Below are 26,453 nucleotides of genomic sequence, written 5' to 3'. Positions count from 1 at the left end.
TATTTGACACGCACTTCTCACGAATTGGTTTGTTTAGTTATTAGTTACTGTTACTCTTTCGTTGGTATACAGATTAAAATTTTGTTAGTCATGAGCCCCAGAAAGTATAAATGATTGACGATTTCTGAAAAGAAGAATTTAATCCAAAAAGTAGAGGAAGGTGAGAAGAAAAGTGATGTTGCAAAAGAATTTAAGATTCCTCTGAGTACTCTCTCAACCATAATAAAGCACAAGGAGAAAATTAATGCTGCTCAAACTGCTGGAGTACGGAAAAGAACTACTAAAGGTGAATTTCCTCGTCTGGACGAAAGTCTGGTCATTTGGCTAAGACAGTGTAGAGAACAAAAAATGTCTATTAGCGGAAACTTGTTGAAGGGAAAGAGTAAAAGAGTTTGCATCTACTCTAAGCATCAAAAGCTTTGCGGCAAGTGAAGGGTGGCTTACAAATTTCAAAAAAAGAAATGGAGTTGTGTTTAAAAAAGTTTGTGGGGGAAGTGGAAGTGTTGATGATGTAGTTTGCTTAGACTGGCACGGTAAATTGAAGACCTAGATTGAAAACTATGATGCGCAAGACATTTGATGAAACTGGCGTATTTTTCAAATGTTTACTGGACAAGACGCTTACTTTTAAAGATGAAACATGTCATGGGGGAAACCTTAGTAAAGAGAGGCTGACAGTTTTACTTGTAGCAAATATGGACTTATCGGAAAAACTTAAACCCTTAGTGACAGGAAAAGCAATGAAACCGCGATGTTTCAAAGGTGTGAAATCGTTTCCTACGAATTATCGTGCTAACAAAAAAGCTTGGATGACGACAGAACTTTTTAACAATTGGCTTGTAACAGTTAATGGGGACATGAAACGGCAATAACAGAAAATTTTACTATTTTTAGACAAATTGCACAGTCCACAACAGTCCTCCTACTTTGTCCAACGTGGAACTCTACTTCTTTCCGCCAAATACAACTTCCAAATTGCAACCATTGGACCAAGGGACCACCTATAATTTTAAGACGTTCTATCGCAAAGAAATTGTTAAGATCGTTTTAGAATCTCTCGATAAGCAGCTAACTGCAAATATCACGATTCTGACAGCTATTTTATTGATTGACAAGGCATGGAGGGGTGTAACACCCCTAACAATTCTCAACTGCTTCAACAAATCCGGTATCTTAAAAGAAGATCAGGAAAATCTTCCAATACTTATAGATGATGAAGAACCAGCAATAGAACCATTAGTTGACATCAGTGGCGTGAGCTTTTCTGACTTTGTTTAAGTGGATGAAGATGTTGCTGTCTCAAGTTCACTAACCGATGGCGAAATTTTATCTGCGACAGATACGAATGAAAAAAGTAACGATGAAGATGAGTACGATACATCAGAATCTTTGGCAGAGGTGTCAGTTAAGAAAGCAAGATCCTCATTCGGTACTTTACAAACTTTCTGTCTACAGAACGAAAGTGATGAAAAAGCATTTCAGGCACTTTTTATCTTAAAAAAATTATTTGTGCTGCTGAGCAGCAGCAATGTGCTTTGAAATAAACCAGTATAATACAGTTCTTTCGTAAGATTGATTAATTATGAATACGAAATCTGTACACGAATGTACCTCTAAACTTTTGTCATCGTTATAGAATAGCAGTTAATAAATAATAATTGATCAAAACTTAATAATTCGAAGTTTTATTTATTTTCTCTCACAAGTTTCGTACCGTTTGATATTTCAAACACTCAATAATTCATAATATTTTAAGAGTCGCCCGATTTTCGATTTAACGAGAGTTATAGAGAGAGAATTTTGAAAGGTGACCAAAGTTGATTTTGCTAAAATATACTCCAGCACCTGATCTCTCGTCCACTCCCTGACCCACCCGTGAACCAGGTCAGCCCCTTCGACGGATCATTGCAGGCTCTCGTTCTATCGACTCATCCCGGTCAGGAAATTGAACCAAGAAGGCGAATAAGAACTCAAATTGGGGAATCATGCTGTCCTGTACCATAGAGGGCACAGTACAACAATCAAGGGCCTGTCTCCAAATGTCACAAAGACCCATCCGCCCATTTTTCCCAACCAGTATTCAGAACAGTTGAGATGATAGGCTGCTATCATGACTTCGTGCTCTATAACAAGATGTAGAGGAGGTCAATCCAGCAGAGTCTCAAGAGCCGCTTTACGAGTGGTCCTCATGGCTTCTGAGATGCTAACGCATGCCAACCGCTAAAGGTGAGTCAACTGGGCCTTAGCTGAAACCCGTGTAGTTCGGGGCCACCACACAATGGCCGTATACGTTAGTATAGGCTTTACCATAGATTGATACATCCAGTGCAGAATATTCAGCTGCAGACCCCACTTAACTCCGAGAGCTCTTCTACACGCCAGAAAGCTGCAGCGCCATTCTTCACTTTGACGTCGAGATGTTCCTACCAGAAGTAAGCTCTCTGGTAGGTCTGATGGCCCTTCTCCAAGTGAACGAACCACAACATTCTTCTCAGGATTAACCCTGAGTGACTGCTTCTGACAACATTCCTCAATGAGCCCGAGGCTCACCTGCTAATTTACCATCTGATATTTTATTATGTTTTTCATATAGCTCAACGTCATATATGAAAATGTTTTACATGAAAATAACTAGATATTTTGCGCCTGCATGCACCAAGAAAATTAAATTTTTTTATTGCTAACCCAAAAAAGGAATTTGACAATTAAAAATTTACCAATTAATGTTTTAATAATGGGTATCACCTCTTCTTGCATTAATAACTTCTCTCATACGATTAGGCATAGATCTAGTCAACTTCGCTTTTGTTCGTTGTGGGATGTTAAGCCATTCTTCTTCTTCTGCTATAATAAGCTCTGGGATCGGATTTGGGGTATGAACTCTAGCTCGAATTCTTTGTTTTAGCTCATCCCACAAATGTTCTTTGGGATTGAGGTCTAGACTGCACGCTGGCTATTCCATGACCCGAAAAACTTCGGTAATGTAATCTTGCATGATTCTTGAAGTATGCGGCCTTGCATTGTCTTGTATAAAAATAAATTTGTCTCGAATATAGTCAACGTAAGGTACCACATGTATTGCTAAAATCTCCTCGATGTATCTAGCATCCGTTAAACCTTCTTGCTCGTGTAGCCGGTTACTCATACGAATAAAAATAAGGTCGGTTCGTGCTCCCATAAAAATTGCACCCCAAATTATTCAGGAACTACCTCCATAAGGACTACGCTATTCAATGCAGCTTTCAGTAAATAGCTTTCCTCGTCTTCGGTATACTTCCTTCTTCGATCGCTACTATAGAGGCATATTCTGGTCTTATCTGAGAACAGAACTGATCCCCATTGTTCCAACGTCCAATTGACGTTGATGATCCCGTGCAAAACGAAGGTGTGCTTGACGATGAGTTGTAGTAAGTATTTGACCAATCGCAGGTATAGAACATCCCAGAGGTACTTTTCAGTGCGTCATTAATTATGACGTCATAGAATGAATTAGGTGTGTCGAGAATTATTTCATATAATTATTGAAGAATCTGACAGATGCCAGGATCGTACTTAGCCACAGGGGTTAATCCCGTATATAAATAAAAAGTAAACAATATTATTTATTAAATTTATAAATATGGAGACATTTAAAATTGACGACAAAATTTTATTGAATTTTTGTATCTTCTTCTTCTCAAGGGGCTGTCTGCGCGTCTAAAGTTAGCAATCATCACGGCGATTTTTAATTTTGAGACAGCGGCTCTAAATAAGTCGTTATTACATGAGTTACGTCTCCTTCCTATGGATCTTTTTTTCCGGATTTTGTCTTCAGTCTCCTCACATCAATTTTCTTCAGTGTCCACGCTTCCATCCCGTATTATAATACGGATAACACGTTGCACCTCAGCAGTCGTATTTTTAACTTAAGGTTTTAAGTTTCGACAGCAGAAAAGCCTCTGTATAATACTTTTAAAACTCGCTGAAGTGCAGAAATCGAAATTTTAACCTCATCCACTTCCTCCAGCTTTTGTTTTAGTGTATAGAGAGTTACATGCTCACCTAAAACGAACAAAGTAAAATTAATAAGACACTATAGTGATTCTTCTAGAAACAATATTTGGAATGTAAAGTAACATATTAATTGTAACATTTGGAATTTATCTATTTAAATGGTATATGCAACAAACAGTATTCCGTTCATAAATCGTAGTAAGCATATTTGAATAATTCAAAGTGTAAGAGTTATAAAAATATATCTATATATTTTCCTAAAATGTATGATGTAAATGGACAAACTTCAGCAAAAAGGCAAAAAATCTTTATTACAATATTGTTAGTAAGTTTACCAATTTACCACAGAAGTTTGGTACTTATATCAGTAGTATTCTCTTTATAATCACTTTTCACTTCTATATATTTTATATATTATGTAACTAGTTGTCAGTAACAATTTAAAAAAAAATGTATCTGAAAAGTTAGTTGCTCCTGCCTTTCTACATAACAGAAATATGATAAAATATTTTAACTACATATATTATTATTAATTATATATTATCTGTGACTTGGAATAAAAAGGGCGGATGTCCATTTTTCTGGATTTTAGGTTAATATCATTTCTATAGTAAGGACATGAGATAGTTTCATTAAAAAAAATCAGATGTCTGTATCTTTTAGGTTTTTACCTTTTGCAAAACATAAAGGTGTAAATAGATAAAATAAGGATAAATAGTTTAATTACTATTAATAAACACAAATACAACAATCATATGGTTCTTCTACAATGGGTGGACGAGCAGCATTAAGTGTCATTTTATTTTATGTTATTTATAATATTTCTAGCATACAAATTGTTTCAAACATAGGGATATTCCAATATTAACTTTTATAAGTATATTGATACTTATTGAGTCATAAGCTTTTACACTACAATCAAAGGTGGTTACAATGTGGCCAAATACAAACAATGGCAGATTACTGGAGTTTACATGTTGTGACACCAGCCCTTTTTATTCCAAGCCACATTATATATATGTATATGTACATAGAGATTTTAACTTACCTTTACTAAACATTCCGTATATACGAGTACTAATGGTATGCTCGTATTTATTTAAAATCAAGTTAGGTTCACAACTAGTGGCTACTGATTCGCTTACTTTATTGGTATAATCAGAATCTTTTTGTATTCCTTCATTTGCTAATCGCCTTATGGTTGGCAAAGAAATTTCTAACGCCTCAGCAACACGCTGAAATAAACAGTAAATAAAACAACTATTTATTTTCAGGGTAATTTTCAACTTACTTCACGAACAGCAGAAATTGGTAATAATGTTTGTCCAGCTTCCTTTTCCAATTGAAAATATTTCAGCAATTTTAATATTAGTACTTGTTGTTTTTCAGTATATCTTGTCATCTTGTACAAATACAAATAAAACCACAATCACAATACTATGTAAAACAAAATACAAAATAAAATTAAGCGTCTATATTCTTTGATAAAATTATAATTATACAAAACAAATACTGACCTGAACGACAGCCGTCACTAGCTGTTCGAACACTTCGAAAGAATGGCCGGCATGGACGAAGTTTTACGCCAACTGTCAGTAATAGGCGTATTTGATTGGCTAGAGAAAGCGCACATCTAAATATCAACGAATCAAACGTAGGTTAGGAAAGAGCCGCTTATGTATGTAAGCTTATTCTAACGCTGCAATATAGTTCTGTTTAATCACGGAACTACCGCTTTCTCCGTCACATCCAACTTAATGCATTAGAAAGAAATCGAAAAACTGTGACGCACTGAAAAGTACCTCTGGGATGTACTTTACTCGAGGGGTCAGATTACTTTCATCCAGTCTTCGTCTTACTGTCCACTAACTAAGAACCACTCCTCTTACTTCACGGAGCTGTTGTTGCACTTGAATGACATTAAGGTGATTATCAGGATACACAATAAAGTGATCATCAGGATCAGTTGTAAATCGTTTTTTACCTATTCCAGGTCGTTTACGAAAGGATCCAGCCTCCTTATAACGTTAGAACACCCTTCGAACTGCTGCGCGTTTCGTATAAAGCTGTACAGGAACAGCTCCCTGGCTGTCAATTTTCTATTAATACAATACAATAACTTGGGTGCTTTCTCTGATGTAGTATCCATTAAACTTACACACACTTGAACACTAACACAGGCCTACATCTTTTTTTATAAAAAAGTGTTTTAAGTTTAATAGGTGTCCTATAGTAAATGAGATGTGCTGATCAAGAATCTGTACATAGTTTTTTTCCAGCACGTCAGGTTTTCAAGAAAAGTGTGTTTGAAATTTTTCATAGAAACTGCTAAAAATACTGAGAAAATATTTATTGAAACTTTATTAAATACAAAATTATACTGCAAAATGGAGTTGTTCTTAAAACAAGAATTCAGTATAACCTACGTTAGACAATATTTGTTTTTATTTGAATAAAACTGTTCTTTTTTCCATGAAAACTGCGTTTTTATGGATTTTTGTGATCGAGTCTCTCTTCAAGGTCCAGCAGTAACCAGCCATCATTCTTATATCCCATCTTCCTTGGTAACGTCTCTCCATCTCCTTTATATCTTGATGGAACCTCTCACCTTGCTCCTCGCTGACAGCTCCAAGATTTTTGGGAAAATAGTCAACATGAGAATCCAGAAAATGAAGTTTGACGCTCATATTGCATCCCAATTTTTTATAATTTTCGACCATGTTGGCTACAATTTCTTTATAGTTTGGCAACTTGTTTCCAAGGAAACCGTCTATGACTTTTACGAAAGAACTCTATGCTTCAGATTCATACTGGGCAATTGTATTCTGGAACAATCTGTCCGATTTTAAGGTTCGAATTTGAGGTCCTACAAAAATTCGTTTTTTAAGTTGATCTTCAGAAACTTTATGTGAAGAGGAGGCAAAAGAACCAATTTTGGGTCAACTAGTGTATTACGTTGCACATTTTTTTGTACCGGTACAAGTCTTTTTCTGAGTGATCACTCTTTCTTAACGTAATGTAAATTGCTCGACTGTCCCACTCTCATTAAAACATACATACTTTTTGAATCCAGACTGCACACCCAAAAGCATTGATATTATTTTGAGATCTCCACAGAGTTGCCAAAAATATTCGCTATACTTTATTTTATTTAGCAACAGCTCAAGATTATCATATGTTTCTTTGAGATGCCCGAAGCGGGCAACAGGCATTGAGACATAAGTATTACCATTGTGCAACAAGACACCCTTCAGACTAGGGATGGCGGTTTTTGACAAAACACCGGTTTTCGGTTATACCGGTTTTTTTGCTTACGGTTTAACCTGGCGGTTATAACCGGCCAAAAAAAAAACGGTTTTTCCAAAAACCGGTTTTCGGTTTTTTTAATCCAATAGGTTACAAGTTTGCACTTTCAGTTTGCTTTTGTATTTATAAAATAAAATCAAATTTGAATTATGGTTTTGTTTATAATAATTACTTGAGAATAATAATTATGATTGGGATCCAAAATAATACCTACCCTAATCCTAATCACCGTAAAAACCTAATAACTGGTTTTTATTTTAAAAATTAAAACCGGTTATAACCGGGACAAAAAAACAACCGATAAAACCGGTTATTGCGAAGTAAAAAAGCCCGTTTTCGGTTAAAACCGGTGGGTTTTTTCCATCCCTTCTTCAGACTTCTCTTAGAAGAATCAATAAATATCCGCCATGATGTGGAATCGTAATTGTCAGCTCCCAGTTTCATGACTATTTCAAGAATAATATGACAATACACCAGTGAACCCTCTTGAGAAAAATATTCCGCGAACTCTTTTTCACGATGCCTAACCACGAAAATGTGGTAGCTGGAGCCATTAGATTTTTATCTTTCAGTCGTGATCCTAAGATTTGTGCAGCATCCTTTGGTTGAGGTTTTGGTTTGGATTGAGGTTGGTCTATCTCAGGATTGAATTCGTCTTCATCGGTTTTTTCATCTGAACTTTCATCTGATGATTGCTGTTGGATTGTGTGAAGAAAAGGTGGAGGAATGGGATTCCTGGTCCATGAGATACAGGTCGTTAGCAGAAGGTAAATCATTGAATTATGAACAACGAACAATGTGCAATTTTTTTTATAAGGAAATAAAAACAAACTTTGACAAAAATAACCAAAAACATCAAATAAACACTTTTCTATCTCCATCGGTTGATATGCATATAAATGATAAGCAATCCATGATAAATTTATACTCATATTAAAGTGTATGAAATTATCTTTCAAACAGTATATCCTTTTTATTGATAGGAGTAATTAATTTTCGAAAAAATTATTGTTTAAGTCAAAAGTTTAAAGTGGGCCGATTTCTATGCACGCAAGTTTATATATTTTTTCCGTTTCCTATAACATTCCTAGCTTCGCACAATCCATTACAACTCATACATTTTCCTTTTATTGAGGCATTTAAGTAATTCAAGAAAGTCAGTTAAAACTAATTTCCCTTTCCAAGATATGCACAAACGTGACTAGATAACAATCTCCAACAAAAAGAGGTCATTGTGCCCCAAATGAACAACTAAAACGGCAAAAAGGGGAAGGAAACACTATTTTCATTCTATCATTATTTTTAAACGCCAAAAATATAATTATACATTCATTGTTAGGTTGTAGCTCATATATAATGATGTGCTGATTGGATTGGATGGCCAATTCGCCGAGTAAAAAGGGAAAGCTGCACTGATCGCACAGGTTTCAGAATCATCGATCCCACACTTCTTCCATCACCATGGAAATATAACTCGGACTTTTGTCACTATCAAATTTAGGTGTTGCCCAAAAACTAGACGTTTGGAAGATTGCAAGAAAAAATTAATGAAATGAAGGTGATCTTCGATAAGACATCTAGCGGATACTATGGACCAGGAAAGCGAAAATAATGGATGCTGCAAACAAGGTCAGTGGGCAGTTTCGTTTTATAGTTATAAAATGTGAAATAATATTTTGGGGGAGTTTTTGCTTACACCTATTTATAGGGATGACCTTTTGGGATTTTCTTATGTTCTTTGTATTGTAAAATTGATTATTTCATTAATATATTTTAAAAAAATATATAATATAACCGTTATTTCTAATTTTTTCAAACTGTAAATGTCATATGTTACAGTCCTTCGTATTTTTTGACATACATAAAATATCGCTAATACTATTTTTATTCGCATTTTTCTTTTTACTTTATATTTCATAGGTTTACCTTTTTATGCTATCATTTCATAGTCCATGCTGCTTATGTCTTCATTCTTTATTTTCTGCTTAATGTTCATCATTCGTGCTTTCTAATGTTCAGGTTTTTTAATATATTAGCTTCTTTTTTACATTTAGTAGTAGTAATCAAAGTATGTAGTAGTTTCTGTTATCATAATTAAAAACACGTGTATTCTATCGTCTTTCTGTTAACTTCGAGGATTCTTATTTTATTTACTTCAATAATTTTGCATGTGCATGTGTTTGATGTAGTAGTCCTGTGTTAAAATTACCTCTTCTTCTTAAAGTGCCTATCCGTTCCGGATGTTGGCGATCATCACGGCTATCTTTACTTCATTTATTGCAGCGCGGAACAGTTCAGTGGTAGTCGTGTTATACCACTTTCGTAAATTTTGAAGCCAGGAAATGCGTCTTCTTCCCGGTCCTCTCTTACCATTTACTTTGGCTTGGAGAATCAGCTGGAGAAGGCCGTAACGTTCTTGATTTCTCATTACATGTCCTAGATATTCCAACTTTTTAGTTTTGACGCTCATGAGAATTTCACATTCTTTCCCCATTCTATGCAGGACCTCCACATTAGTAACTCTGTCAACCCAGGATATACGTAAGATGCGCCTATAACACCACATTTCGAAAGCTTCGAGCCGTTTCATAGATGCAACAGTCAGTGTCCATGCTTCCATTCCGTAGAGCAGAACTGTGAATATGTAGCAGTTCAATAGACGGCATTTTGTTTTTAATGATATGTCTCGACTGTTGAAAATGGTTCTCATTCTAACGCATGCTGCTTTTGCTTTTATTATTCGCTGTTTAATTTCTGTTGAGTGGTCCCATTGGCTATTTAAATTCGTGCCTAGATATGTATATTGCTCGACTCTTTCGATATTCTGTTGGTTGATTGTAAGTTGAGCGTTTAGTATTGGTTTTTTACTAATTGTCATAAATTTGGTTTTCTTTATGTTAAGAGCTAGTCCGTATCTGTTGCTGACTTCTGTTATGCGATTTGTTAATATCTAAGTAAGAGTAAGTCATTCAGATTATCGGCAAAAACTATAGTGTCATCTGCATATCTAATGTTATTCAACCATTCACCGTTTATTAGTATTCCTTTTGCACAACCGTCTAAAGCTTCCTTAAATACCCATTCAGAATAAATGTTGAACAACAATGGAGACAAAATACAGCCCTGTAGTTCTCCACGTTCTATTGCAATTTTATCAGTTAACTGGTCTTCTATTTTGATTTTGGCCGTTTGATTGTAGTAAATGTTTCTGATAATTCTAAGATCTTTGTTTGCATCTCTGAAATAGCACCTGTACAGCAAAAAGGGCCTCCCTTGTTCCCAGAGCATCACGAAATCCGAATTGTGTTCTTGTTAGTTGTTCCTCACATTTTGTATATATTCTTTTGTGAATGACCTTTAGAAATGTTTTAAGTAAATGGCTCATAAGGCTTATAATTCTATAGTCTTTCTCGCATTGGGTTTTTTTGGAAGATTTATAAAAGTTGACACTAACCACTCTTGAGGAACCACGCCCGTATGATCTCGCCATCCCCAAAGCAAAATGGTCAATGAGTTATCCTGTGATCCTAAAATTCTGTAGTGAAGACTAAAATATTTTATCACATGCCAAAGTAACCCGCATATCATAGTGATAACGTTATCAACTTTAGTGGCGGCAACAATCGTCTCAAAAACTTTATTTATTTAAATGAAACTCCAAGTTTGACTGACATTATTTTATCTTATTTATCGCAAATCGAGACTGTATGGGAATTTATTCACTTAGAATCATCTCATTGCAGTCCGGACCGGTCTGAGATTGTGAAAGTAAGCTAGCCAGTACTTCAAGCAAGACAAAATAGGTGGGAAAGTTTCCATCCTCAACATAGCGCATTTCAATAGTTAATAGGGGTACTATGGGTAAATGGGATAAATAGGATATTGTTTTTAGGTGATTTGTCAATGTTTACAATTTTCTGAAACCTCTCTCTATCGGCTGCTGCGCGAAATAATAATTCTTCTACTGTGGTACCACACCTTGTCTAATATTGCCCGCAGGCAATCGAAAAGTATATCGTGTTGTACTCAGTCGAGTGCTTTCTCGCAGTCTATGAAACAAACATAAACCTTCTTTCTGGTTCCTGCTTTTCTTTTGTGCAAAATTCAAGATATTGTAAGATGGGGAAGACAACGTAAGAGGATGTGGTACAATCATGCAAGAAGAATGGATGAAAATAGACTCCCAAAAATTGCCCTAGAAAACAACCCGCCCGGTTCAAGACCTGTCGGAAAACCACCTAAAAGATGGAGGGATAGTTGGCAATCTACCTCCCAGGAAATTAACCAGAGGCAGCTTCAGAATTAAACAGATCGAAAGATCTCCAAGAAGTAGAAGAAAAAGAAGAAGCTTTTCTTTGGTAATGTTTTAAACAATGACTCCAACCAATTATTTGGTATTTTTCCTTCGTTGTCAATTTTGATAAAGAAAGTGGTTATGTAGGTAAAGTTTTCCTCGTTTAAAAGTTTAAGTAGATCAGCAGGGATTTAATCTGATCCAGGTGCTTTATTATTTTTGGCTTGATGTATTGCTTCTTTGGCTTCTGGTTTCAGTATACTGGGACCTCTGTCTAACTGGTTGTCACAGGTAGTATATGTGTAGCATTTTATCGAGAAGCATTGTTAAAAATGTCACTGATGTACCTCTCCGATTCTTGCACTGTTGTTCGTGATTACAAAATTTTCCATCTATGTTTTTAAGTACGTGAGGTATATATTATGATATGTATATACAAATTAAAAAAGAAGATATAACTATTATTATGGGTGACTTGAATGCGAAAATTGGTAAAGGGAAAAGCGGTGAATTCGTTGGTGATTATGGTCTAGGGAAGAGAAATTAAAGGGGAGAAAAATTAAAACTACTTGTAGAGTAAGAAGAATTTGCAATACTAAATTCGTTCTTCAAACTACCACCAAGACGTTTGTATACTTGGGTCTATCCGCAATATCAACCAGGAAACATAATAATGAACCAAATTGATTACATAGTCGTGAACAAGAGATTCCGTAATGGATGCCTATCAGGTAAAAGTTACCCCGGTCCTGACGTATCGTCAGATTATATTCCTGTTATTAATAAATTCAGGTTTAGATTTAAAAAGGTTACAAAAAATAATAGTAACAAAAAATGTGATATGAGAAGACTAAAAGATAAGGAAACAAAAGAGATAGTGGCACGGATTCTTTCAGAAATACTAAGTAACATGGAGCAAACATATGATCCAGAAGAATCACTCCAGAATATATATGAAACTTTTAACAAGATCAGAGAAGAACATCTAATATAAAAGAAAGAAAAGAGTAAAAGTTGGATAAATTGCGATATTTATGCAGTAACACACGACAAGCTGATGGAGATATCACCAAATATTGAAATATAACACCTGTGATCTAAGAATTATTAGCAATCTTTACTGGAATCAAACATGGTCTATCCGTATAGAGGTAGGAGAATCCGATGATATCAAATCAAACGTAAGGTAAGACGGGGATGTATACCATCACCCTTGGAAAAGGACGAGGATGTTAAAGCCAGAATTCGAATTAACGGAGAATGTATCAATAACATCAGATAAGCGCATGACACGGTGGTATTCGCTGACAGTTATGAAGCCCTTCAGGAATTAATGAATAGAATCACAGAAGTGAGTCAGAGATATGGACTTTCATTAAACATTAATAAAAATAATAACCAAGTCAACGGACAAGATCTTTGGAAGGAGGAGGCAGAAGAGGGCAAAAACATGGTATAACGAGAAATGTCGGAAACAGCTGGAAAAAAGACAAAGTAAGGAAGACTTGGATATAACTGCAAACAGACCAAAGTAAAAAGGAATATGACGACTGATGGAAAGAAACAAGAAAAATAATACGCACAAAGAAAAGAAACTATGAACAACAAAAATATAAAGCTATGAAGAGAGACCGGTCCAAACCAGGCTCCAAAGAATTCTATAAAGCAATTATAACGGTAAAGAGGTAAGTAAAGAATGGAAAGAGTATTTTAGGGACCTTCTAAACATCATACAGCAAGAACAGCACAAAGAAGAGATCTATATCACAACGGACATGCCCGTCAAAAATCCCTCCTTTAAAGAAACCCAAAAGGCCTTAAATAAGCTGAAAAATCACAAAGCGCCGGGTATGGACGAGATACCAGCAGAACTTCTGAAATATGGGGGAGACGCACTGCATCGCCAAATCCACCAGCTAATAACGCACATATGGTTAGAAAAAGGATACCAGCACGATGGAAGGAAAACATAATAGTGCCCATTCACAAAAAACGGGACAAAACAAAATGCGCGAATTATAGAGGAATTTTACTCCTAAACACGGCATATAAAACCCTCCCAAACATCATTCTTAGTAGACTAATCCCTTATGCTGAAAATGTCCTAGGCGAATATCAAGCCGGTTTTAGGGCAAACAGATTAACAATAGATCAACTATTCACGCTGAGACAACTTCTAGAAAAGGGATGGGAGTATAACAGACCCATACACAATCTTTTCATAGACTTTCGAGAGGCATCTGATAGCGTAGAAAGAAGCCAAGTATGGAATGGCATGGCGGAGTTCTCAATACCAAAGAAACTCATTCGGATAATTAAAGTCTGTATGGAGGGTGGAATATCTTAAGTACGTGTAAATAATAAACTGACTGGCAGCTTTAAAATCCACAGTGAACTCAAACAGGGTGATGTGTTATCTCCACTACTTTTTAACCTTGTATTAGAGAAAGCCATGAGGTCGGCCGAAGTAAAAACAGAATTGCTATCGGTTTAAGGTCCCAAGCTATTACTCGCATATGCAGATGACATAGATCTCGTTGGAGACTCCATCCTATCCACGAAAGACATCTTCAACAAGGTGGAAGGAGCAACAAGTGAAGTAGGGCTGAAGATTAATAAAGAGAAGACGAAATATATGTGTATAAATAGAACGACACGAAGAGACAGATTAGGACAAAATGTGACGGTCAACACCTTCAATTTCGAAAGAGTACAACGTTTTAAGTATCTGGGGGCCATAATCACAGCTGCCAACGATGTTACTGAAGAAATAAAAGACAGAATCCAATGCAAACCGCTGTCTATTCGCACTGGATAAGCTCATAAAATCAAAAAATCTTACAAGAAGTTCAAAGATCAAAATCTATAAATCCATCGCCAGACCTGTAATAACATACGGATGCGAAACGTGGACCATGACCAAAGCAAACGAAGAAAAGCTCAGACTTTTTGAACCGAAAATTTTTCGGACCTCACCATGACATCACCACAAACCAGTATAAGATCAGAACCAATATCGAATTAAAAACTCTCTACAATGACGCCGATATTGTCCAAGAAATTAAATCACAGCGACTAAGATGGGCAGGCCACGTGCACAGACTGCATAACGATAGACTGGTAAAACTGGAAAGACCGAACAAATTGGATAAAAGTTGTACAGTCAGCCAAGACCCACACAGGGTTGTAGCGCTACGTGATGATGATGATTGAACATTAAGAAAACAAAATGTATGATGATATCTAAGAAGAAATAGAAAATTGAAAGAATCAGTGCGAATGGTCAACCAATAGAAAGAGTAAAAACATACACCTACCTTGGTAAGAACGTCAATGAAATTTGGGACCATTCTCTAGAAATAAAATGTAGGATAGAGAAAGCCAGATCTGCATTTCAAAAAATGGCTAAGCTATTCAAATATCATGATTTTCTCAGTACCCATAAACTGTATATACTGTTTTACGGAGTTGCGTCGTGGACTCTCACATACGCTACTTGCAAAAAAATTGAGGCTTTCGAAATGTGGCTTTATCGTCGAATCCTGAAGATATCCTATATCGAACACGTTACTAACCAGAACGTTTCTTGTGGAGGTTGAAACTTTCGTGTTTTTTTGAAGGTCTTCTATTTATTCACATGAATTCTCGAGCCAAAATTCTTTGGCTTGATAAATTTTTCTTTTTGCGAGTTTATTGATTTCGCGACATTTGTCAATATTTCGATTTTTATGTTTCCTTCAAACTTTCCTCAGGTCTAGAATTTCCTGTGTCATCCACTCATTTTTTGCTAATATTGTAGGTATTTTCAGAGACTCTTTCTTTTTCTAACATCGAGTTTCCTCGGTCAGTTATTCATGTATTTTAATTTTAAAATCGCAAATTAAAGAACTTTTTAAGACCTACAACCTTTATTTGAACCATTTTTCTCTAAAATGTATAAGAAACGTTTTATAAACAAAATTTTTTTTCTTTTTCTGATTGTTAAAAAAAAACAAAGCAAAATCAACGGTACTTCTTCAAGCATTTGTCATTAGGATTTTTATGTAAAGTCGATGATTTTTTCACAGATTTACTGGAGTATTACTGTTGTGAGTAATAACAAATTTTCTCTCTTCAGAACCTGAAGGTAACGTGCAGTCTCTACAAGCAACCCTTTTCCCAATCAAACCTACAAATTCTACTAGTTATTTTGCCAATTTTATAATCAAATCCCCTGCCGAAGAAGATGATATTCGATTCAAAATTAGAGAATCACCACAAAAGGACTGGTTTTCTTGTAATAAAGACACACCTTTCGACTTCCAACCACCTAGATGGCCCACAGAATGCCAAGTGAGTTCTATTTGTTTAACTTTAATTTAATTTAATTACTGATATTAATTTTTTTTTTTCAGGTATTAGAGGAAAGAGTTAAACACATAATCGACTCACCCTCAACATACGAAGCATACTATATTCCTACTGGCACCGAATGCCAACCTAAACCGTCAGGGGAAGAATGTGGGAAGGTTGTTTTCCATTATGTCCCACTCAGTGCTGTCAATTATGTAAGAATAATCATTTATTCATTACTGGAACAATTTTTAAGCTTACTGAAAGTATTATCTATGCCGATATCTCAATTAATTCTTAAACTTTTAATATTCTTTTACTTACCTACGTAAGTGAATATTTAATATTATTTACAGGTTTATTTTTCATCTGTTATGCGTATGTATATTGAATATTTGCATACTTTCCAAATACACCAAATTTCGAAGTCAATTTCAATTACAGCGCTCCCATTACTCGCGTATTTGACAAGTACGTTAATACTGGAGTACTTGGCAAGTACAGCAAAGCTCTAGATTTATCAACATAAAAAATCACAGACGCTCGCGCTACGGAAGCCAAACACAGAGTACTGCAGAAATTAATTGCAACCTATTTGGCAAGTAGTGGGAGCGCATCGGCAAGTAGGTATGAACTTGTCAAATACTCAAATAATTAGAATCTACAATCCCTTTCACTCGCTGCATTTTTACCGACAACCAACGGGACTTCGCATGCGACAATTAATTGTACAATTAATGGCCGAGTGAACCACTTCTACTACATGGCATATATAGGCAAGTGAAAAATATTTGCCAAATATACCAGCAGTGGTAGTCCGCCTTTATGCGTGCTATAGACTGGATTTTAGTAAGATAAGATAATGGTCCGATCCAAATATTGCTCCTCTTTTTACTATTACATCCACGATCCTTGATTGTGATATATGTTTGGTTATCCAGTAGTAAATAATGGATCTCAGGTTTTTAAATTTTTTGTTCTGTGTATATTTATGAATTTCTTTATGTTGAAAAAATCCATTTTGTTGTTGACACCCTTCTATAAAACGCGTACCATTGTCATTGACTGATTCTTCTCCATATTTTCAATTAAAATTAGACATTGTAGTTTCAAATCCTTCGTAATAATTCATTCATTTTTCGCAGACCATGTTTTAATATTTTTTAAATACGTCTTATTTATGGAAATGGAAACTTCTGCTTTTGGTCTCTTTTCTTTGTTTACTCCGCTAAAAAAATGTGTATATTCACCTTTAAAAAAAGTAATTCCCATGTTATATGCAACCAATTCTTCAAACACTTCTGTATCTATTGTACTAATCCCCTCTATGTTCCAACAATTTCAGTCCATGTACGAGACAATTTCGAATTTTTTGTAAGATTAAAATATTTTAAGGATGATGAGGAACAGGCCCATCGCTCCAACCCTCAACCTGGAGGACCAGGTCGATTTCTGTAAGGGACTTCTACCTTAAGTCGAAAGAACCAATTTGAAAACACTGGATACTCGATTTCACCCTAGTCCACATTGGACTAGGATTTGTTGGCAGGTCCGACAGTTGGTCAGTTGGTAGACTTTCCGTAGTATTTTTAAGAATGCATTTTCATCTTATTGAATTTTATATTTTGTTATGTTTGCGCCCAGTAATTAATTCCAATAAAGCAACAAATAACGACACCAGAAGAAATAGAAAATTAATTTCTAACCAATGACAAGCTGCGACATCACGACACACCCATCGATGGGTGTGAACTCGAGCTTATCTTGGTTTTGAATGAAGTATAATGTATTCTTTATGGTTTTTTGTAGAATGGCACTATCCCCTGCCGTCCACAGCTATCTTCGCAAAGGGATCTGGGGGACGAAACAAATACTTTTTGACTAAGATTATAGCACATAAAATTGTTAATTTGTTTTTTTGTGTACCTTTCGTCAATTTGATGATGCGTTGGAAACTATTTTTATTGTCATCATATCACGTGCTATCTTTTAATTAAATAATTATTTCAATTGAAATTGTATGAAAAATTAAACAATAAAGAAACTGAAGAAGGTGGTGTAGGAACGAGGTCACTAAAATTTAGAAGACTATCGTATTCGTTATCTTCTAAACCATTTTTTCATCTACCTTCCCGGATTTTGTTTATCTCTTCTATAATTTTGAGACTTCTGTATAATTAATAACTATTATACTTATAAATAATATTGATATTTCTGTTTAGTTTAGTAGATCTAGCGTAGGAGGAAACAAATTTATCCTGCCATCCTGTATTTGTCCTGAGGAAGACACACTAAAATTCGAGTCTAGATTTGAGTGTGGAAATTTAGCTAAGGCCATAATGATTACGCCAAATTATTATGAATTACACCTTAGATCTGATTTCTATACAAACAGACACATGCAGTGGTTCTATTTCAGGATTAGTAATGTTAAAAAAGGATTTTTATATAGGTCAGTATACGAAAATTTGAGTTTTTAGGTTATGTTAGGTTAAGTGAATTTACGTAAGGTTGTTCGATATTATGTTATTATATATAATGAGACTTATTCATGCAACAATACTCTTATTATTTTAGATTTTCTATTACGAATTGTTCCAAAGAAAATAGCTTATACAATGAAGGAATGAAGCCACTAATGTATTCAAAGAAAGATTCTCAGTTGCACTCGATTGGCTGGAGAAGATGCGGTCAGAATATTTCTTATTATTGTAACGATAACGTGTAAGTATATACTTCTTTTGATTTTGTTTGTTCTTTTAAGAAGATTCTGTTTTCAGGACACAAGATGATCCCGACCAACAGATGACGTATACACTGACTTTCACCGTTAAGTTTCCCCATGATGACGATGAAGTATATTTGGCTCAGAGCTACCCATATACTTACTCAGATCTGCAGGATTATCTGCTGGAACTATCGTCACATCCGGTGAAGTCTATATTCACCACCGTTCGATTGTTATGCAAAACTTTAGCTGGAAACAACGTTCAGTATGTAACGATTACTTCTCCACCTGTCCAAGGAGATCCTCCAAAGGTAAGTCTATATATAGTATAATCAATAAAATAATAATAATTTTTAATATGTGCTATTGGTGTCTATTTTTTTTACAAAACCATAGCTTCCTTGACAAAATCTGTTTCTAGAAAAAGAAAGCCATCGTTTTGTCAGCCCGAGTTCATCCCGGAGAGACGCCGTCTTCGTGGATAATGAAAGGCATTCTGGACTTTTTAACGAGCGACTGTGGAACGGCCAAAGAACTGAGAGATAAGTTTATATTCAAAATAGTGCCAATGTTAAACCCTGACGGTGTTATCGTGGGGAATAATAGGTGTTCACTCTCAGCCAAAGACCTCAATAGGCAATATAGAACTGTAATACGAGATGCTTATCCTTCCATTTGGTATACGAAACTGATGATTAGAAGGTAAGTTTGGTAATATTAAGAATATACAAGCAATTTTAATTCCCAAGAAAATGGGTCTGGTTTTCTAAGATCAGTTATGTCAAAATTTGTTTTTAGTTAAGTACTTAAGTAGTTAAGTGCTAAGCAGAGGTTGGGGCACTTGGCCTTGGGAAACATTTCCGGACCGTGAGAAAAAGCGGCATCCTTTGATGTTTCCCGCCGCCCTGTTCCTCCAATGGAAAGGAACTACTAACGTCACAAGATGGCGGCTCTTAAATGTCATGTCAACTTTCATTTCTTTTTCGTCTGTCAACTGTCAATTCGTCTTCTCGTCGGGTAGTTATCACGTCTTCTTTTCGACTATACTTTAGATAAGAAGACACTATGGTGTATCATATTTCCGTCTATCACTTCTTGTAATATACAGGGTGTAGTCAAAAAGTCAATACAATTCATGTCGTGTAGAGGATAGTTGCGAGGTGTCGCTAAAAAGGATTTTAGTGAATAGAATGAAACGCACCTGGCATTTCTTCCCACTGTCCGAAAAATTTTCCCACGCCAAAAGAAAGAAATACCCTACGATTTTTGCAAGCAGGAGAACAAGGGAAGAATAGAAGAGAGAGATCACTAAGGAAGTGGTTTAATACCGTCCGGACTGACAGAAGAAATGGGAATAAGAGACTGGCGAGAATAAGTGAAAAACCGGAAAAAATTAAAGAAACTACTCAAGACTATCAGTCAAGGGCCTCTAAGGCCTATAGTGCTTTTAGCATCTCCCAAAGCTCACTGATTATTAATTTTCCGTCTTAACTTCATGTTTATTTTTAGACTGTTGGAAGAGTGTGGCGTAGCAATGTATTGTGATCTCCACGCCCATTCCAGGAAACATAATATTTTTATATTTGGTTGTGAAAATCGGCGAGGAAGTGACAGAAGATTGCAGGAACAAGTATTTCCGCTTATGTTACATAAAAACGCCGCTGACAAGGTAAGAACTTTTAAAATTAGACATGTTTTTTTGATGTAACTCGTAGCTCCGAAAATCGTCTACACGTTATATATTTATCTCCTCTTCTTTGTCCGCCATAATTGTTTTTAATTGTTGGTTATCTTTATGTTAACTACTGGTATGCTTCTTGGTCGGTAGCTACATGAAGAACTTCCTCGACTATTCGATCTGTCCAATGTTGCGCAATCAGGACAGTTGTTTCTGTCCGACCCTGTATTTTCCTTCTATTTTGATCTGAATGATTAACCGCAGTAAGTAATCAAAAAAGTTCAATTATTTAACCAAAGTATTGATAACATCTACAAGATCTTCAGCATGCGACGATCGTACTACAACCCTTAAGCTTCTAATATAAGGAATTTAGTTACCACTGCTTGATGGCAAGTTAAGAAAGTCTACTAAATTTTGGTGGTAGCGGGTAGGTACCCACTCTTCCACAATCCCAGTGAAGGATAGATTTAATTCAGGGGTGCGACCCTGCCATACGCAAGTGTTGACTCTTTCTCAACTCCTGTACTGGAGAGAAATCATGTTCTAACGCCAATACCTACCATACCCTACTAATTTCCCAACTACCCCCAGTTTCCGGCAGCTCGCTTGTTCTCAACCAAGGTACCGGTAGAATTCACGGACAACGAGCAGAGGGTGCGAAAAATCCCCAGGTTATTGGAGGCTACCAATAACGATGAACGCTGCACATAATCAGATATAATGTAACAATCTCAAACTCATCAAAGATGAGAAAATGACGGAACAGGAGAAAGAACTCAAACATGCCAGATGGGTATAGGAATTACCGGTCTCAAAAGAAGAGGTGAAGATCAGGTCAAACTAAAGTCAGGTAACATATTCCACTATAAAGGGGAAACAGACAACTTGGAGAATAGGTTTATTAATATACAAAAAATATAGAATATAAATATGTATATGTATAAAGTTATGTAAGTACCTATATAAATCTAAGACCGAATCAGAGACACAATCTGAAAAAAATCGAGGTGTACGTCTCTACCAGGGATTACGATGATGAATTTGTTGAAACATTCTATGAGGAAATCGAAAGAGCAAAAAAGCAGGAACCGGCTCATTACAATCTGATAATGGAAGATTTTAACGGCAAACTCGGAAGGAAAAAGGGCGAACAAAAAATAGTAATCGGAGTAAGCAACGAAAAAGGCGAAATGCTTACTAACTTTATGTTGCAGCTCAAACTGTATGCAACGAAAACTTTTTAACAAGAAACAGAATAGAAACTGGACGTGAGTTAGTCCAGACGATAGAACTTAAAGTGAATGTGATTATATAGATAATAACAAATGAAAAGACTGATATGTTTTTTGTACACACTCATGACAAATAAGGGAATGGAAAAGAAAAGTATTTTTAAATTGTGTAAAAATTTAAATTCTTAGCTGAGCGCTTTCGGCTTATACAGCCATCCTCAATTTTAAAAAGCACCCCTACTCAACAGAGATCCTATTTGGTAGAAAAATCCACAATTTTTAATTTTTTTGTATAAAAGTTATAAAAATTTCTTCGAAAAAACGCATAAAAGAACAAAAAAATTTTAAATGGTGAACGATATAGTCGCGATATATTTGTAATGGTTGATGTCACTGCTCAAAAAGTCACTTCAGGAGCAGATTTGGCAATATACATAAGCGACATGGTCTAATGTGGACGTATAATCACGGAATCCCGTTACTGAATTGAAACCTATTGTACAACGTACATATATGCATGCAAAGGATATTTAAAGCGGTATATGCATGTAAAGGATATTTAATCTCTGTATATCTGGATATCTAAACTCTGTAGTTCTAAAATATCTCCCTTTCTATAGATTGAACATATATTTCCTCTACTTTCCCTTCTGCTAGGTCTGCTACGTCAGTCACCTTGGTTCTTATCCTGACTTCTTCGTTTTTAATTTTGTCTCGCAGAGTTATTCCTAACATGGATCCCTCCATTCATCTCTGTGTGACTCTTAGTACCTCTACCTTTGGTAAATCCAATTTGCTCTTGGGGTATTTCTCTTTGTATGTCCCTTGGATAGTGGATTTTTATTTTCTTTAATGCGCCCTTCTTCTTTTTTCTCTTGGCCTGATATTCGTCTATGGTTGCCCTAGTGCGCCTGCTAATCATCCCTGAAACCGTAGTGTCGCTTTCTCGTTATCGTCAGTTAAACCATTACTCTAACTGCTTTTCTCAGATCATTGAATGGGTCTTTAGCGTGAAAGGAAGGTGAAAAAACAAGAAGTTTGTCTTGTTTAAGAGTAATTTTTTTTATGTCTTGTCCGATTGTTCTTGTGTATGCTCTTCTCCATAAAACCTGTCCACAAGCGGTGATACACTTCAGAGCAAACTTGAAGATCCGTGATAACGATCTCTATTGCTAAACGAGATTTACTTTGATCATCTTTAATGTAACTAGAAATTTTCCCCTTCACACTGAGTAATTTATTATCTGAGTTAGAATTGGAACATATTTATCAGAACATTCCTTCAGCGGGAAGACGGATTCATCTTTAAATTATGTAGATCTTATACTTTTAAAATGATTATTAAATCCAGTAAATCAGTTGTAGTGACTAGAATATAAAATAATTACTCGCAAGGTGTGCTTTTAAATAGAGTAGCGTATAATAGCGGACCAACTCGACATCGAGTTTTTTAAATGAAATTTTTATTTTGCGAGAAAAATTAAGAGATCAATATAAACAATATAAGCAAGAATATACATAACATTCATCAATAATAATGCAAGTAAAAAAAAAGTGATTATGGAAGTCGACCTCAAAACCGGAATGCAATTTTTAGTTCATCAAATGTCGACATGGATATCATTTAGCAGTTAATTTTGCATGCTGATCACGAATCCGGTGTCAGATTTGCTCTATCTTGACGTTTTATGCGCGTTTCGGGTAACTTCCGGTGTCGGATCGCAACCGGAAGTACATATTTAGATTCGTCTCGACCAGACCTTTCGATCCATATATACATTGTGGGGTCTAAAACTTAAAGTGAATTTTAACTTCCGGTCATCTCAAAACCGGAAGTGAATTTTTGTACCAAAAGTATATCTTGACAATCTCATACGTAATAATAATAATATTCCGAAAAAATATTTTAATTATCTAATATGGTTTTTGAGTAAAGAGGTTGACAAGAAAAGGGCTTAGCGTTTTAGTATATAAGATTTATCGTTATTTTTTGAGCCGTTGATAAAACTGAGTTACTGAGAAAATCCGCAAAATCTATCATCTTTTTTTCTCCCATACTGCTGTTAATTATTCTATGCAAGCTTTTATAGGATGACGTGTTTTTGTTTTTTTCCCTAATTGTATATTAACATTGTGCCAAATTGTTTTCATTTTATTTTGAGGGTTATTTATTATCAAAGATTTTGTCTGGAAACCATTCACATCTGTACTCTGCACAGCTATACAGCTTTAAATACATACTTATTAATATTCTTTCTCTTGTAGTTTAGCTTCGAAAGCTGTAAATTCAAGATCAAAAAGAACAAAGAAGGTACCGGAAGGGTAGTGATGTGGATGATGGGCATAGCTAACAGCTACACCCTGGAAACTTCACTAGCTGGATCGACATTGGGCTGTAGAGCGGACACTCACTTCAGCATCCAAGATTTAGAACAAATGGGCAAAACTTTCTGTCAAACCCTGTTGGACTTCTATGATGAAGATCCCAAAAAGGTAGAATCAAGTATTTCAGATTCGTGCAGGTTGTCTTTCATGTGTTTGGGAATGTATCTGGCTGCTTTTTTCGGATATCATTTCGTAGTGTACAAGATCATAGAATCAATGTTTTTTTAATATATCATAATTTTGTTTAATAAATGATTCCGATTTGAAGTAGTGTTTTATTTTAGGAAAAACTGAGGGCGAAAATCGTGGAAAGGTTGGTGAAAGAGGGATCCAATGCTGATGAGCCTACCAATATTAAACTAAGTGATTACTCAAGGTACGTAGCATTTTAAATAAAAGTTTTTAATGTTTTTATACAAAATAATTTGTAATATAATTCCTTTAAAACTACCAGAGAACAATTTTGGAAGTTAAAACTAGGCAGGAGCCTTAGGCATCAAAACACTTTTGAATAATTTTTTATGAAAAGAAAGCACTAATTTAAGATTTCTTCAGAAAAAATGTTATCAAATTTGCCCCCGATGGAGATCAATTTCATCCCACAGACTTGATCAAATTAGCCCCATTGTGAATTTTTAAATTTCCCGCGTAAATTATGATACCCTGAAAAATAACGTGTTTACATGTGTTGACAGAGAACATGCAACTATTAAGATAATTAGTTAAAATCACATTTTTTTGTAGTTTTTCTCAGGCATGGGAAAGTTGGGGAGCTAAAGAAACATCAAAAATATAGCCATAATACAAATACAAATACAAATAATACAGTATACAAATTTTAGTCAATGATTTCAATTAAACTTAATTTAAAAACTACAATATATTGTTTACTTTATTATATCAAATAAATAATTGTTTATGCATTACTTCTTTATATAAATAGTGTTGATTTCATAGGAATTTCGAAATAAAAATCTTCAAACTTGTTAAATACTCTGTATAATGCAAACCCAATATTATAAGAACAAGAATTATCGGAAAAATACAAATATGAAAAAATATATAGGGTGTCCCATTTATTATCATTGCCTACATTTTTCTAAATAAGGTTTTTTGATAACTTGTACTACAATGGAATTATCGACGGATGTCACACTAAAAACTCACCCTGTATATTGAATAAAGGTGATTTTTTTACATTTCTATGAGTTTTGAATATAGTAAAAATTTGAAAAACGTTCAAACCATTTAGTAAGATAAAATAAAAGCTATTTGCTGGGACAAAAACACAGACTAATAAATTAATATTCATCAAAATTTTGGTCTGGGCTCACCAATCATTACTTCTTTTTTCTATTTACATATTTTCATTATTTAATTCCTTCTGATTCGGATTAATTCGCCTTTGCAGTTATATCAACAGTTACCATTGTATCTAAATTTATACGTGAATAGGGAATATAGGTTGGTTAATTATTCTCAGTTTAAAAATATTTCTGGCAATACTACACTCTGGGCCAAAATTAACCGGCCACCTTAAAAATGGGTAATTTTTGATGTCTTATATCTCCTAAACCTGTTGTCCGATTTAAGTGATTTTTTTAATATGTTAGTTTTATTCCTTGATAATATCGTTATAATAATATGGTTGCTAAACAGGTAAATTTTCATTGTATACCGGGTGTAAGAATTAAACTGTGTTTTTTTCTTAAAGTTTGCATCACCCTCTGAAATATTCTAGCATTTATAACATATTGAAATTAAAACCTAACTATAGCCTCATGTTTTCTCAACATTTTGTTTTTTGATTAATTCGCTTATGTTGGATAATACAAAAGTTAGGTAGTTTAACAACTAGCCATGTTTTTCATCAATACAGACGATTTAACTCAAAATTAACCCCACCACCTTTATTATTGTTTTGTTTACATTGCCTGTGACAGTTTGTTTCCTAAATTTGTGTCATTGAAGGATTTTTGACGTATAGTCGTTTTACGACATTGTTGCAAATTTGTTTCTGTGTTAATAACAATTCTTGAACAATTTGAAATTAAAATTAAATTTGTAATTAAAATTAACAATTAAAATTGTAATTTTATATCATTGTGAGCGAATATTGTTTAAGTTTAAATTTTAGTGCTTATTTATTATTTGCGATTTTAAAAATGCCACTCGTTCCAACTAATTCAGCTAGGGCAGTGGCTTTAGTTGATGCTGGTTACAGTCAATATCATATCGCTGGTATACTCGATGTACCCAGACGATTTCGGGAGACAGGATCGTACAACCGCAGGCCAGGTCAAAGCCGAATACGATGCACTTCAGTTCGAGATGACCGCTTCATTGTCACTTAAGTATTGAGAAATCGCTTTTGCACCGCTCCTGAAGCTCGTAGGTTTCTTCTTGAGGTGCTGCTCCCACAACACCGTAGGGCTAGACTTCATTTTGCGCGAGAAAATGTTAACTTGACTATGGCGGAATGGAAGAATATACTGTTCTCAG

General features: G+C 35.1%; 1 protein-coding gene across 4 annotated transcripts in view; it reads left to right on the top strand.

The window, feature by feature from the left end:
- LOC140445341 (cytosolic carboxypeptidase 2-like) overlaps positions 1-26,453 on the top strand; it is a 45,809-nt gene that overhangs the window by 6,506 nt on the left and 12,850 nt on the right. For 3 of the 4 annotated variants that reach the window (XM_072537333.1, XM_072537318.1, XM_072537342.1), the window contains exons 2-11: positions 8,639-8,928; positions 15,711-15,925; positions 15,988-16,140; positions 18,148-18,377; positions 18,503-18,649; positions 18,706-18,964; positions 19,075-19,355; positions 20,163-20,322; positions 23,832-24,059; positions 24,236-24,327. In XM_072537333.1, the coding sequence (XP_072393434.1) occupies positions 8,889-8,928; positions 15,711-15,925; positions 15,988-16,140; positions 18,148-18,377; positions 18,503-18,649; positions 18,706-18,964; positions 19,075-19,355; positions 20,163-20,322; positions 23,832-24,059; positions 24,236-24,327 (1,805 nt within the window). In that variant the 5' untranslated portion in view covers positions 8,639-8,888. The remainder of the gene's footprint in view (positions 1-8,638; positions 8,929-15,710; positions 15,926-15,987; positions 16,141-18,147; positions 18,378-18,502; positions 18,650-18,705; positions 18,965-19,074; positions 19,356-20,162; positions 20,323-23,831; positions 24,060-24,235; positions 24,328-26,453) is intronic. The other variant, XM_072537326.1, reaches the window with a different exon arrangement.

The sequence above is a fragment of the Diabrotica undecimpunctata genome, chromosome 1, assembly GCF_040954645.1.
Source record: "Diabrotica undecimpunctata isolate CICGRU chromosome 1, icDiaUnde3, whole genome shotgun sequence".
NCBI classification, from domain to species: domain Eukaryota; kingdom Metazoa; phylum Arthropoda; class Insecta; order Coleoptera; family Chrysomelidae; genus Diabrotica; species Diabrotica undecimpunctata.
Note: the sequence above shows the minus strand (reverse complement) of the source record. Positions and strands in the feature narration are given on the sequence as shown.